The sequence below is a fragment of the Petaurus breviceps genome, unplaced genomic scaffold, assembly GCF_028583685.1.
Source record: "Petaurus breviceps papuanus isolate PSGF00001 unplaced genomic scaffold, PetGlider_PUasm1.0 37, whole genome shotgun sequence".
Classification (NCBI taxonomy): Eukaryota; Metazoa; Chordata; class Mammalia; order Diprotodontia; family Petauridae; genus Petaurus; species Petaurus breviceps.
This window is the reverse complement of record NW_027186296.1, coordinates 107,411,158-107,426,882: the sequence shown is the minus strand read 5'-3', so window position 1 is coordinate 107,426,882 and position 15,725 is coordinate 107,411,158. Positions and strand designations below refer to the sequence as shown.

Below are 15,725 nucleotides of genomic sequence, written 5' to 3'. Positions count from 1 at the left end.
CACACACACACACACACACACACACACACACACACACACACACACACTGCCAGTTAGCTCAGCATTTGGGAGGCTCTGAAGGAAAGTGTGGGAGACAAGAAGTATTAGGCTATGTATACCAAACTGATGCTCTGTAGAACTGTTTTGCTGACTTCTTTGTTGTATGCTTATGAGATCTGAACAACTTATCAACATCATGCCAGAAAACTGAACTTCTTCCATTTCAATTGTCTTAGAAAGATTCTGAAGATTACCTGGCAAACTTTCTCAAGCACTGCAGAAACCACAGCTCCAATGGGATGGTCATGTAGCCTGAATGTCAATATATTTACCTAAAAGACTATTTGACAGAGAACTAGCAAAAGGCAAGGACTCACATAGAGGCCAGAAGAAGCAGTACAAGGACACTCTCAAGGTCTCTCTGAAGAACTTTAGTACTGACTGTGAAACATGGGAGATGCTGGCACAGAACCACCTAGCATAGTGTGCCCACATCAAACAAGGTACTGTGCTCTATGAGCAAAGCAGAACTGAAATAAAACAAAGGAAACATGAGATGTACAAATCTAGAGATATCTTCATCCCAAATGTTCAGACAGACTACTTGTGCCCAACCTCTGGTAGAGCCTTCTGAGCTCATATTGGACAGATCAGTCAGTCAGACACACTGTACCTTGACTCCAACATAGTGACATCATTGATCCTCTGTGTATGAGGGATGAACAACAGAGTAACATCTATAGTGTGACTTCACAAGGCTGGTATGAAGATAACATGATAAAGTGTGCAAAAGTTCTTTCCAAAAACTTGGGGTAGAGCTAGGTCATGATTAATGCAAGTTCAAAAGATGTGAAATTCGATTATAAATTATAAAATATCAGGTTGCATTTAATACAAGCCAATATTCATTAATGTAGCACATACAAGCAAGTCAAGGGTTTTAATATATCCCAGGAAAATGAGTGGTGCAGAGGATAGAGAGCTCTGAGTCTGGAATCAGGAAAACATGAGTTCAAATCCAGCTTAAGACATTTACTAGCTGTGTGACCCTGAGCAAATCACTTAACTTCCAATTGTTTCAGTTTCCCTATCTCTAAAATAGAGATAATAACAACACCTAGCTACCAGGGTTTTCATGAAGATCAAATGAGACAATAATTGTAAAGTGCCTAGCATGGTGCCTGGCACATAGTATATAACATTATCTAAATATTACTTATCATTGTTATTATTAACATCGATATTATTACCCCAACAACTCAGTCTGCACTTGCCTTCATCAACATTTGTATAAGTGATATGCTACTGCACACTATACTACCAACAAATGTGCCCATTTTTTTTTAAAAGAGCCTTTGACAAGATGCACAAAAGGAAGAATACTTTAGGTGGGTTTGTTACTAAAATAGAATAAAAATTTGATATAATTAAACAGTAAGAACATGACCATAGTAACTCTAAAATAGGACAAGATGTTAGAATGCCTTAATCTATAATACAGATTATAAAACATTAAGACAAAATAAAAGAAAAAGGCATAGTTTCTGCTTTTTTGCAGTTTGCAAATATCTATAAGGAACAGAAGTATTATGGATTGGAGAATGAAATAAAAAACATATTCCTCTTAGCAAAGCAACCATACAGGCAAAAGCTTCAAGTTTATTTAAGGCAGTGAAAGAAAATGGAAATGAATGGGACAGTGAAGGAACTACAAGGACAAGCACTAATACTACAGCTTTAAAAATCAAGTTTAATGGTATATGCATGTAATGGAATACTCTTGTGCAATAAGAAACAAGGAGCAGATGGACTTCATATTTACCTGGAGAGGCTTAAACAAACTGATGCTGAGTGAGAAGAGTAGAGCCAGGAGGAATTTGTACACAATTACAGACACAACGTATGTGTGATGACCAACTGTGATAAACTGGACTCTTCTCAGAAATCCAGAGTCATAAGTCAAACCCAAAAGACTGATGATGGAGAGAGATGTTTATATCCAGAGAAATAACTGAGACTGAACCCAGATTGAAGCAAACTACCTGCCCTTTTCCGTTTTCTCGTTTGGTTTTGTTTCCTCTTTCCCATTCTTCATTCCATCTGCTACAATCCTTCTTTATAACCAGACTAATGCCTAATGTGAAAGTATTTGCAGATACTATACTTGATTGTATGCTGCCATGGGGGGTGGGGAGGGAGAGAATTTGAAATTGTGGTAATGAATCTTGTAAACTAAAAGTAAAAAAATTAATAAAGACCAAAAAAAATCAAGTTCAATTGCATAATGTTAAAATTACCAGAAAGATGGCGCATGCAGATGAGGACACAGTAGCTAAATATCCTGATGTTTTGAAGAAAATAATCAAAGAGGACAGATATACTGATCAACAAAATTTTTAACATGAAACAAGATTATTCTGGAAAAGAATGCCTTCCAGAAAGAAAAAAAAACTCAACCTGGATTTAAAGTGTCTAAGGATTGCCTAATACTTTTATTTGGGAAGCAATGAAGAGGGTTCCAAATTAAAACCATTGCATATTTAATCAGACTTAAAATAGTCACACTCTGGAAGGCTACAGTTACTGATCAGTTCCATTCTTTGGTAAATAAGAAAGCACAGGAGATAACTATTTTCAAAGACTGGTGTTCAAGTTATTTTAGCCTGACTGCTGAAAAATATTGCAAAGATAATAAAATTGTGTTTAAAGCATTACTGATTTTAGACAATGCTAGAGGTTATCCAACTAAACCTGGTTCACTGTGTAAGAATGTGAGCATGCAAATTAGGCAGCTGAATCTCTCTTAACTACCATTATGAAGATTTAAAGAAAGAAAAAGGAGTTCAAACTATACTGCTAAAATATTTTGAATAACAATAATGACATTTTCATCATATTAGTGTGGGTTTATCTTTCGGTATAATATGCAGTAATTTTTTTATCTTTTTATTTCATAAATTTTGCTTTCTATAAATACTCTTGTTACTTTGTAATAACACTGAATCAGAATTATATTTTTCTTATCCTCTAACGTTTTATTATGCTAAAAACAGATTAAATAAAAATTTTCACTGCATAGTTCCACTAGGCTTGAACCAAATAACATATTTTACATATAACTTCAAATAGTGTGGATTTAAACCATGTGACCACTTAGTAGGGAATTCATTATTTGCACTAACAGGGATATGGATGTGTATATAAATGTCAGCTATCATGGAAGATGAAGAACAAAACAGCTTCTGATAAACCAAAAATGAATTAAAAAACAAAGGATAATGAAGAGACACATGAGTATGATCAGGCTGCAACATATAACCAACAAGAAATTCTGAAGAGCAAGAGTAAAAGACATCATTAAGGAAGTGTATAATAGGAGAAAAGATGAGCTGTTATTTGGCAAGAATGAGGCATGACAGGTAAATAGCTAGAGTGTTCCACTGATACTCTCAATATCAGAAGAGAGTGAGGAAAGTCTCTAGCATAGTGGGTGAATTCCCTGTCACAAACTTGTCAGAAGGCATAGATAAGAGCTGCATATCAAAGGCAGGCATGGATGGGTTATGATCTGCATTGACAGAAGAAACTCATAAAGCAATGAGATCACATTAAGTCAGTATCTTTAGATACACAACCTCAGTTTTGTCCCTAACAATTTCATGCTCAATGTATCTTTTCTAGAGAAAAGGAAGGCATATTTAAGTTTCACTTTTCTCAATTGGTTTAAATTGACCTCCAGATTCAGGTTCAAAGCCTGAATTCCCTATTCTTTGACACACATCAGTAATCTTACACTTACTAAGTCCAAAAGACATGATATCATTGAAGAAAGTTTGTACCAGATGAAGTAGTTGTTTAATATGCTTTTCAATCAAGCCATATAATTTGATATCACCCATGTACTCAAATAATAAATATGATGTTTTCATATGACTCCCTTTTTGATTTGAAAACCATACTCAATTCTATTCAGGAGTAATGAGAATGATTTTAGGCTAAGCAGAACAAAGCAGGATTAACCTTTCCTTGGAGATGTCATATTTTATACCATTTCTGACATTACTGTATTGGTGGTGTGCTTTAAATGTGATCATCAAATACTTTAGCATCCTCATTAAGCATGGAGCTGTTTTATATATTTACAATTCATGACTATGATTATGGAACTGAATCAAAAGCTTTGCAATACTCAATAAAGGTGATAAAAAATGTTTCAAAACTTTAAGGTGCCTGCCTAGGTCAATAATTGCCAAATCCATAATGAGTGGCTCTCGACATCCCTCAGATTTTTTGGTATAGTCTTTTACTCCTCAGTCACTATATTGTTTTCTAATGAGTGTGTGTGTGTGTGATACAAGAAATACAAGCTTGAATGATTTCTAAAAAGTATATGAGCATTCAAACAGTCTGTATTTGGAAGAGTCATTAGTATTCCCATGATTTGGTAAGAAACAAAAAATCAGATAAGAAGGTGGCAAACTTCTTTGCTATTTTTTAGTCTTTTATTTAGTATTTATTTTTATTATTAAATATTAATATTTAGTATTTTTAGTGACCATCATCACCATCACATCGTCATCCTCACTACAGCCACCATCATCTTGCTCTTTTTATCTTTTTCAATGAAAATGGCTCCCAGAACAAATTATCTTATTACTCTTTTATATTTATTTTATAGACTATTGCACAGATAAAGGAGCTACTTTCTATAAATGAATAAAACTATTAGATTTTAAATTTAAATAAAACTATTAGATTTTAAATTAAAACTCTATGTTCACTGAACACATTCTTCATATAAGTAGCAGACAGAAAAAAGAGGGATGATATGTACTTCATATTATTTCTCTGATTTTTATTTCCTCTGCTAGGTCTCTATATTTTTTATGGTTTTCATTTCATATAACTTGGAAAATATAAGTATTTGGAAATGGTGATACCTATTTAAACATTGTTCTTAAGTTTTTTATGGATCAATACTATACCCAGGTGATTGTGGGCAAGAATTCAGTTTGCAATAATGGTCTAGCTCAAGTAGAATTTATTTGTTAAGTTCTCCATGAGCTTACAACGTCGTTATTTATAATACTACCCCCTCTTACAAGCTTCCACATACCAGTGACATAGCTCTAAGGGCAGAAGTTATTTGTCACAGCTGCTCTGGGTAAAGCGACTTGTCATCTATCAGTCCATGAAGAATAGCAAGGTTCTGATGCATAATTCTAGCTAGCAGGTCACATCTTGCTAGACATTTGACAGGTGCTAAATTTTTGCAGTATACAATGATGTTGCACAATATCTTCCATTTCCTTATAGATGCCTCTATACGTGCTGTAGCTCCCTCTTCCTCAGTTTCTACAGGTACCGCAAACCGAGAAAAGAAAATTTTCTTCACCGTTCTGGTGAAATGACTTTGACATTGTTAAATTTTTCAAAATCTGAAATGGATATTTTATCAATGGAAATAACATCAAGGATAAATTACTATGTTTTGCTACTACACACTAGGCCTTTCTATCTGACTTTCAGCTTAAATTTCATGTACATTTTAGTAGAATATGAGCTCATTAAGGGGAGAAATTTGTTTTGATTATTTGTATCCCCAGCATTTAGCACAGTTGTTTGTACACAGTAAGCATTTTGTAAATGCTTTTTCATTTATTCCTTCATAATCTTCATTGATCATTAAGTCCAGGCTCTTAAATACATGTCAGTTCTGATAGGAATAAACTGTCCTTGAATTATCATCATAAACACCTGTTTCCACAAATAAATCCATATGAACAAGGCATTTGTTCGATGCTTTTCAGTCCAACATATTATTTGGCTAAGTTCATGAAGATGAATTCATGGTCACCCATGGAGGGCCTTTTGATTCCATCCTTTAATCTAAACCATTTCGTAGGATCCATCCAGAAGTAAAGCACTTTCAGTTATAGTCAATAAATCCAGTGATATGTGCCTGTTATCATCCTTTACTACTGTTTAATGAAAGGATGACAGCTTATTCCAGGAATATTTCATAAGTTTTTGACCTGTTTATAATTTGCACTAATAACATCTATCAATTCTTTACTCCTCTTTAATGAAAAAGTGTTAATCCTTCTATAGCTGACTTTGGGTAGGCCCTATGTTTCATTAATATCATGTGTGTTTTTGTTCAAATACTTTCCATATCTGTTAAGACTCACTTGACAGTTCTGAAAGTATATGTTAAGGCCAATGTTTTAAACATGCTCTTCACATTTGCACTGATTTCAGGATGCCAGAAAGCCTCTGAACATATTCAATCCTAATCAAAGCCTATTCTTTGAAAAATTTATGTTTTCTGTGCCCTACCTGGAAAAGCCCAAGATATCTGTACATAATGGCTCCATCCATTGGTTCAATGTGACTTTATGATTTAAACTCAAAGCTTTCAACTTCTAGCTTTCATTAGCTCACATTAAGAATCTTATGCTATATACAATGATATACAAGATAATCCCAAAGGATTAATGATGAAGCATACTATCCACCTCCGGAGAAAGAACAGATATTATCTGAATACAGACTAAAGCATGCTATTTTTCACTTTTCATTTTTTCTTTTATTCATGTCTTCTTGTACACAAAGATTAATATGGAAATGTTAAAGATAACTGCACATGTAAAAAATTTTATGTTCCCAAATACAAAGATTTCTATATAACTGGAGAAAACTTCCATAATATGAAGTAACTGTTTAATGTGTTTTGGTAAAGCTTTCTACTTTGATATAACTGAGTTTTATTAAGTGATTAATAAGATATTTTGGTTTATCTTGGTCTTTAATTTTGAAGTTACACTTAGTTCTACTTAGTAAAGATGATAATAGTTTATTTGGGAGGCATAATAATGTATTTAAGGCTAGCCTGAACCATAATGGATTTAAACTGTCTCCCTGACACTGGCTGTCTTCGTTATCGTCATCGTCATCATCATCATCATCATCATCTCCTTCTTATTTTTCTTCTTCCTCATCCTTCTCCTCTTATTCCTCCTCCTTCTTCTTTTCCTTCTTTTTCCTCTTCTTTTTCCTCCTCTTCCTCATTTTCTTGTTCTTCTTATTATTACTATTACTCCTACGTTATCTAGTCACACCCTGCAACTGGAACATTTTAATCTACATTTTTCAAAACATGTACTATTTCTTTTTTTTCTTTTTATAAAATAAAAAATTTTGGAGGGGGGGCTAGTTAACCAATCCTGTGTCTTTTATCTAGTTCTTTTTTAATTTTTAAAAAATTTTTTACTTTATCAAATGCTTTATGAACTTCTAGTTTACATCATTCATTTCCACAAGATTTTGAGTTACAAATTTTCTCCCTGTTTTTCCCCTAACCATCACCCCAAAATAGCAATTCCACTGGATATCCCCTCCTCTAATCTACTCTCTCCTATATCTTCCCCCATAATCTGACATTCCAATAGGGCACAGTGGATCTCTATTCCCCAGTGCCTATACATCATATTTCCCAGTTACATGTAAAAGAATATTAATAATAGTATAAATATATACATATATATTTCTAAACATTTCATTTTAAAACTTTGAATTTCATATTCATTCCCTTTCTCCCTTGTCACCCACCCTTACTGGGAAGATAAGCAATTCAATATAGTTGTACATGTGTAGCTAATGCAAAATATTTCCATAGTGGATATATTTTAAAAGACTGACTATATTTCCCTCCCTTCTATCCCACCTCCTACTTGTTCTATTCTATACTCTGATCCTGTACCTTTTCAAAAGTGGGTGCTTCCAACTTCCCTTCCTCCTAGCCTGCCCTCCCTTCCATCATCCCCCCTCTCATCCCCTTTCCCCCTACTCTCCTGTAGGGTGAGATACTCTATTTCGTTTGTATGCCATTCCCTCCCTAAGCCAAATTCAATGAGAATAAAATTGATCCATTCCCTTTTGCCTTCCTGTTCTTCCCCTCCATTGTAACCATTTTCCCTTGCCTCTTCTATATGAGATAGTTTACCCCATTCTGTTTCTCCCCATCTCCTCTCATTATATTCCTCTCTCACCTCTTAATTTCACCTTTTAAGTATCATCCCTTCCTATTAAATTTGTCCTGTGCCCTCTATCTATGTATACCTGTACACATATATACACTCACATATGTATTCATACACCTGTATACACTCCTATATAGAGACATATATGTATGTATATGTGTGTGTATTCTTTTCCTTCTTCCTCTTCTTCTTTTTCTATTCCCTTCAATTATTCTCAAACTGAGAAAAGTTTCATAAGTTACAATTATAGTGTTTCCATGTGGGAATGTAAATAGCTCAACTTTGATAAGTTCCTTATGATTTATTTTCCTTGTTTATCTTCTCATGCTTTTCTTGCTTCTTGTATCTGAATGTCAAATTTTCTATTCAACTCTGGTTTTTTTTCAGCAAGAATGCTTGAAAGTCCTCCATTCCACTGAATGACCATATTTTCCCCCGAAATATGATACTCAGTTTTTCTGGGTAGGTGATTCTTGGTTTTAATCCCAGTTCCTTTGGCCTCTGGAATATCATATTCCAAGCCCTTTGATCCCTCACTGTACAAGCTTCTAGATCCTGTGTTATCCTGATTGTTTCCACAATATTTAAATTGGTTCTTCCTAGCTGCTTGTAATATTTTCTCCTTGATCTGGAGACTAGAATATTATTATGGAACCTGGCTATAATATTCCTAGGAGTTTTCTTTTTGGGATCTTTTTCAGGAGGTGATCAGTGGATTCTTTCAACCTCTATTTTGCCCTCTTGTTCTAAAACATCAGGGAAGTTTTCTTTGAGAACTTCTTGGAGGATGATTTCTAGGTTCTTTTTTTGATCATGGCTTTCAGGTAGTCCAATAATTTTTAAATTATCTCTCCTGGATCTATCTTCTAGGTCAGTGGTTTTCCCAATGAAATATTTCACATTGCCTTCTATTTTTTCAGTTGTTTGGATCTGTTTAATAGTACCTTGATTTCTCATAAAGTCACTAGCTTCCATTTGCTCCAATCTAATTCTGAAGGAATGATTCTCTTCAGTGAGCTTTGAGATTCTTTTTCCATCTGGCAAATTTGACTTTTTAAAGTTTTCTTTTCCTTATTGGCTTTTTGAGCCTCTTTTGCCATTTGAGTTAGTCTATTTTTTAAGGTGTTATTTTCTTCAGTCAGGTTGTTGACTCTCATTTCATAATTTTCTTGCATTGTTCTCATTTATCTTCCCCAATTTTTCCTCCACTTCTCTTATTTGGCTTCCAAAATCCTTCTTAAGGTCCTCTATGGTCTGTAACCAGCTTGTAATTTTTTTGGAAGCTTTTGGTGCAGGAGTTCTGACTTCGCTGTCTTCCTACTGTTCCATGCTTTGATCCTTTTTCTTCCCAAAATAGAAGTGTAAAGTTGGATTGTTATGCTTGCTTTGCTTCCTTTGCCTGCTCATGTTGCCACTCAAATACTTGACCCCTGGGCTTTTTGCCACAGAAGGACTCTGCTACCAGACAGGGGAGTTTTGTCCCAAATCACTGGGGTTTTCTCAGCTGCTGGAGGTATTAAATGGGTGCCCTCTCTGAAGCCTCCACATGCTCTGGCAAGCTGGTCACACACCCCAGGACCTCCACCCTAGACCGCAATCCCGATCCAAGCAGGTTAAAGCAAGAGCAATTACCCCTCAGACTTTTCGCTTGGTCCCCCTACAATCTGCAGGCCAGGAGCTGAAGCTGCCATGTGGCAGCGGCTGAACGGCCACGGAGCCTCAGCGGATTCTCCCTCCAGGGGATAAAGGCCAGACCACACTCCCAAAGTACTGGATCCCAAAGTCCACACTACACTGACCTTTCACTGTGTCCTTAGCATCTATGTGTTGATAATTCTGGAAACCGCCACTGCTGCTGCTGATCTGAAGTCCCTCCAGCCAGCTTGTCAGGCTGCCCTGAGGCTAAAATCTCAGGCTGGTGCAGGACTGGGCTTGGCTCCCACAGTGCTGTGTTGGCTGCTTCCTGCTGGCCTGTCGGGCTATCCTCAGTGGGAGGTTAGCTTCTCTGTGTCATTTTGTGGGTTCTGTAGCTCCAAAGTTTGTTCAGAGTCACCTTTTACATGAATTGGAGGAGGTAGAAGCCAGAGTCACGCAGAAGTCCTTTTTCTACTCTGTCATCTTGACTCGGCCCCCTGTACTATTTCTTTTGCAGAAAGTCATCTCTAAATGATTAAGCCAACATAATTACATAAAATTTTACAGGTAAGATGCAAAGAGAGTTGGAGAACCACACACACTTAGAATACTTGTGTTTTTTATTATTAATCTCTATAACATATATCAAATTCTATTTCAAAGTCACTATACACTACCTCAATTAATGATTGTTCACAAGAAAACAAATCTACAAATAAGCATATCACTACATGCGCATAACTGCCTACAAGTCGAAAAAAGTAAAAGGTTTCATTATTACTAATTTAAAGCTCTACATTTTAAATAGGAAATATACTACTTATAAAGGTGAATATGAAAGCCTACATATGAAATAACAAAAAGGGAGACATAAATAGCACAGAAATAACTGTAAAACAGTTTAAGACAACAGTTAATACTTTGTAATTAGTGGTCAAATAAGTATAAGGGTATAAAATTACACTATACCATGACAGTTCCTTTCACACAAAGGCAAAATATTAACTATCTCTTTTCATGAAATAATTTTATATTAAATCCCTCCTAATTTGGAATCCATTTAAGGGGTTACAGTTAGAGAACATTAGTTAGAATCCAATCTTTAACTTAGAGTATACTAAATGAAAACAACCATCCATGTAAAGCCTTGGCAAGGAAGAAGCATAAGTGAAAAAGATCTTCAGTAACTAAAAATAATCGGTAAAATTTAAAGTAGGCTGATGATATTTTCATTTGGATAATGATGGCTGTTCAAAGAACACTTGCTATGATAGCAATAGAACCTAGCTTTATTTTACAAGTGATAAATATGCATCAGATAATTTTTAATAAAAACTATGATACATGAAAATTTATCAAAGATCACAAGAAGTGTTATATCATGTCAGAACAATAGTCCACTTGGTCCACTATTGTGTCACTAACACAAGGGATGTTCAATCAGACAGCACAATTGCCCTACCAAATATCAACAGGAAAAGGCTGAGATTTTTCACAAACATTCATAACTTCTCTTAATCATTGCTATCAATATATTCATGCATCTATTTAAAGCTTTTTTAAAACTAGTTTATTAACACACATAATCCCCAACCCTACTTTTAGCAAAAATCTTGATATGAGAGAGAGAGAGAGAGAGAGAGAGAGAGAGTCATGGGAGAGTTACATAGGTAAAATACTCCCAGGTGGGGAGCAAAGTGATTTCACAGAGACAAGAGAAACTGCATATTTCATTAAGCAGCACAATATTTTCCCTTTAAAAGTTGTTAAAGCCTTGGTTAGAGCAGTTAACCCTTGTTAGCTCTCTTTAAGTACTCCTCTGCTTTTAGAAAAAAAAGCTTTCAAATTTAAAATGCCTTTAACTGACAAGTCTTCAAAGATCCTACAGTTGGTGGTATTTACAAAGTAATCTTTTGAGAGAAAAGAAAATAATTCATATTTCCTCTTTCAAAATGGTACTGAGGAAAAATACAAGTATAAATCAATTATGTATATTTCCTGTTAATATACTCTTTTGGGATAAGAAGTTCAATAAGTTTATTGACCTTTCTTTAAAGCAGCTCTTTTTATTCTTACTTTTTGCAAACTCTGAAGCTAGTTCTAGTCTTTGGGTAACAAATTCATGCTCACCACATTTATATCCTTTATGATCTCCATACATTCAAATAAGATTCATTCTTTGTCACTATCTTTCTACACTAGAGAGTCTATCCTTTCATCCTTTTTTTTTTAATCTATGCTCAAATAGAAGACTCTTGTTTACTTTGGCTACCCTTCTCTGGACCTTTCCCAGAGTATTATGCCTTGCCAACCACACAAATCACACCATATTTTGTACTGAAAAAGATTAATTTTTGTTTTGTTTTTAAGTCATTTATTTATAATATCACCCAACTTTCTGTTTGCCTTTCTGGCAAGAAAATTCATTTGTTTTATTCATATATGTAATATATGTACATATTTATATAGGTAAGCAAACACATATACACACATACATATATTTATGTACGTTTGTGTATGTATATGTTTACATGTGTGCCTGTGTATACGTGTGCATATATAATTTAGTATTATGCTGTAATTGTCAAGATTTTTTTAATATCTAAAATTTCATAAATTTTCATAAAAACAAAGTACTGAGCTGAGAGTACACAAATTGAATTAGGTAATAGAAAGAAGCTGGAAACAAACTAGGAAGTTATTTTAAAACAAATTAATTTCTATTCAACTCCCTCATCAAAATTCATCCCCTAATAGCATATTATAGAGAACTCAACTTTAATAAATACAAGGCATTTCAAAATTTTCATACTTACAGGCAAATGAGTAAACACTTGAAAGGTGCTTCGTAAGAAATTAATAAGATCCATTAAATATCCACTGGCTCTTCCATTTGGTTCAGACATGGTCCAGTCATAGTCAGCAAGCTGAACAAATTCATCAATTTTTTGGTTGAGCTTAGTATATATTTCACCTTCGGCTGAATGTCTGGCATCCTAGTGTTAAAAACAGACACATACACACACATACATATACATTGAGAACAAAATAAATTTAAAGAGGATACAAAAAGTTTCCCTGAATTTCTAAATTTTCTTTTATTTATTTTTCTGTGGCTATATTTATTTGAAGTACAGGATAAAAGTCATTAGGCAGCTAGGTAGTGCAGGAGATAGGGCACTGGCCCTGTGGTCAGGAAGACCCAAGTTGAAATCTGACTTCAGACACTAGCTATATGCCTCATAACAAGTCACTACACCCTGGTTTCTTCAAGCTATAATATAGGGATAATAAAATAACCCCCAGGATTGTTGTGAGAATAAAACAGGAAAATAAAAAAGTGCTTTGCAAACTTTAAGGCACTATATAAAATGTTAGTCATTAACTATTATTTCCTAGAGGTATAATAAAATACTTAAATATCTATTTCATCCTTTGCCCCAGTGCTTTCCCCTTTCCCCAATACTTGCTCTTCATTTGCTTTTTGTACTTGGGCTCTCATCTTAAATAATAATAGACATGTGGATTATACATCCTTCCTAGTCACCAACCATATCCTAAACCTTGACACTCATATTATTATATCCATCTTGAACTATTTTAAGGGGGTAGAATATTCATCATCTAAAGAACACAGTGTAGTAGAAAGCATGTTAAACTTGGAATTAAAAATCTGAGTTAAAGTTTTGGAGTTCTATCTCTACCCCATTCTAATTGTTTGAGCCCCAGCAAGATACTTATTCTCTCTCTGAGCCTCAGTTTCTTTGTCTCTAAAATGAGAAGATGCTAAGGACAGCACAAAGCATTTTTTTTTTAGCTAAAAAGGGATGTTTGCCGAACTGAATGTTAACACATAACAAAAAGTGGAACTACTTAAAATTCTAATTTCACATTTGCCTAATTCCAGTTCTCCATGCTACGGAGAACTGGGAAATAAATAATGAACAATTATGAGGGAATTAAGTCCAAAGTATTTGAGACAGCAATAGAGAAATTAGCAACTTTCAGTCCAATTCCCCAGACTCTTCCTGACAAACTGCATTCCAGGAATCTGAACCCCCAGATATTATGACAGAGTCACTGTCGGTAATCTTTGAAAAAACATACAGAATAGGAGAAGTAAGAAAATAGTAGAGCTGGGCAAACACTAAAATTTTCCAAAAAAAAAAAAAAAAGAATTCTGGGAAGTACAGACCACTAAATTTAAAGTAGCAAAGTTTAAACAGAAAAAAATTCAAAAATATGTTGTGAAATAGATTGCGGGCACTCAGAAAAGAAAATGATCATCAGCAGGCACTTACATGTATTTACTAATAATGAATCCTAGCAACTTAACATTATTTCCTTTTTTTATATAAAGTAACTAAAGTGGAAGATCAAGAAAATACTACAGATCCAATATACCTTGATTTCATGGTGGTTGTTAGAGCCTTATGTATATGTACACTGAACTATTAAAATTCTTGAGTGTTGATCAATGCAAACCTGAAGAGAGATCTCCAGTGATCAGACACTAGAATATTGTGCTTGGTACAATTGTGCTTAATTTTTTTTTTTAATAAAAGTTGGAGGTTTGCCAGATTTTCAGATGATATAAAACTGAAGGGAAGAGTTAATTCATTAGATAAGAAAATTAAGATTTAAAAGATCTTAAAATGGGAAAATTAACCAAAAGAAACACTGAAATATTTCCATTCAATTCAAGAAGTATTTCTATAATTACATAAAATGACGATAGTCAACACCTAGATTATTTTTTTAAGAATTGTGCAAATAGGAGTCAGGAGGACCTGAGTTCAAATCTGGCCTCAGACACTTTACACTTACTAGCTGTGTGACCTTGGACAAGCCACTTAACCCCGATTGCCCTGTCCTTCCCTCCTCCAAAAAGCAAAAAAATAAAATAAAATAAAATAATTGGGCAAATACAGCATTTGGAAAGTCATTTCAACTCAATTTCATAAGCATTTATTAAGCATCTACATTGCAATTTGCTATAAAGACATAAAGACAAAATTAAAAACTATTTCTGATCTTAAAAGAGCTTATACTATATTATTAGAACTTTCTAACAAATACTATAAGGTTATCCAAAAAAGAATGGGCTGTATTTAAATGAGTTACCTGACATCCCTCTTGGATATATTCAAGCATAGACTAAATGACTAACCATCAATTTTGCTGTTAAGGGCATTATTATACTGGATGAGTGAGTTATTAATTTAACAAATATTTACAATACATCTAATATATACAGAGTACTATACTAGGCTAGGAGAGAGATAAAAATTTAGATCAAGAATCGGCCTTTTAGATGGCAGAGTAGAAGTAGGAACTTGGCAAGAGCTCCCACTCCAACCTCCAATACCTGTAAAATATGACTCTAAACAAATTTTAGAGCTACAGAACCCACACAGTGAAAGAAAGAAACAAATCACCCGCTGAAGGCAGCCTGGCAGGCCGACAGGAAGAGTGTATCGCACTGAGCTCAGAGCTGAGTGCAGTCCCGTGTGAGCTACGTGGTCCAAGACATGGGGCAGCCCAACCAGAAGCACAGACTGGCCAGAACAGACTTTAGGAGAGTGAAGCACCACCAGCTGTGGCGGTTTCCAGACTTCTCAACACATAAATGCCAAAGAGAAAGTAAAAGGTCAGTGGGGAACTCTGTTGGAACCAGATGACAGAAGAGCTGGGTCCAGTCCCTGCCCCCAGGGTGATAAGTGGTGGAGGGATGGCAGCTACAGCTGCTGCCTCTGGAGCTCCTGGCCTGCACATCATAGGGGGACCAAGTGACCATTCAGAGGGTAACTGCTCTTGCTTTAACCTGCTTGGATCTGGGTCATGGTCTTGGGTGGTGGTCCTGGGGTGTATGGCCAGTGTGCCAAAGCTTGGGGTATCTGTGGAGAGGGCACCCTCCTCATACCTCTGACAACATTTGTGAAAACCCCAATGATTTGGGACACAGCTCTCTCCATTCTGGAAGCAGCATTCTACCATGGAAAAGAGCACAAAAGTCAAGTAATTGACTGGCAAGATGAGCAAGCAGAG

General features: G+C 35.1%; 1 protein-coding gene across 6 annotated transcripts in view; it reads right to left on the bottom strand.

Moving 5' to 3' along the window:
- EXOC6 (exocyst complex component 6) overlaps positions 1 to 15,725 on the bottom strand; it is a 237,637-nt gene that overhangs the window by 79,322 nt on the left and 142,590 nt on the right. For all 6 annotated transcript variants that reach the window (XM_069099242.1, XM_069099243.1, XM_069099246.1 and 3 more), the window contains exon 18: positions 12,494 to 12,673. In XM_069099242.1, coding sequence (XP_068955343.1) covers positions 12,494 to 12,673 — 180 coding nt within the window. The remainder of the gene's footprint in view (positions 1 to 12,493; positions 12,674 to 15,725) is intronic.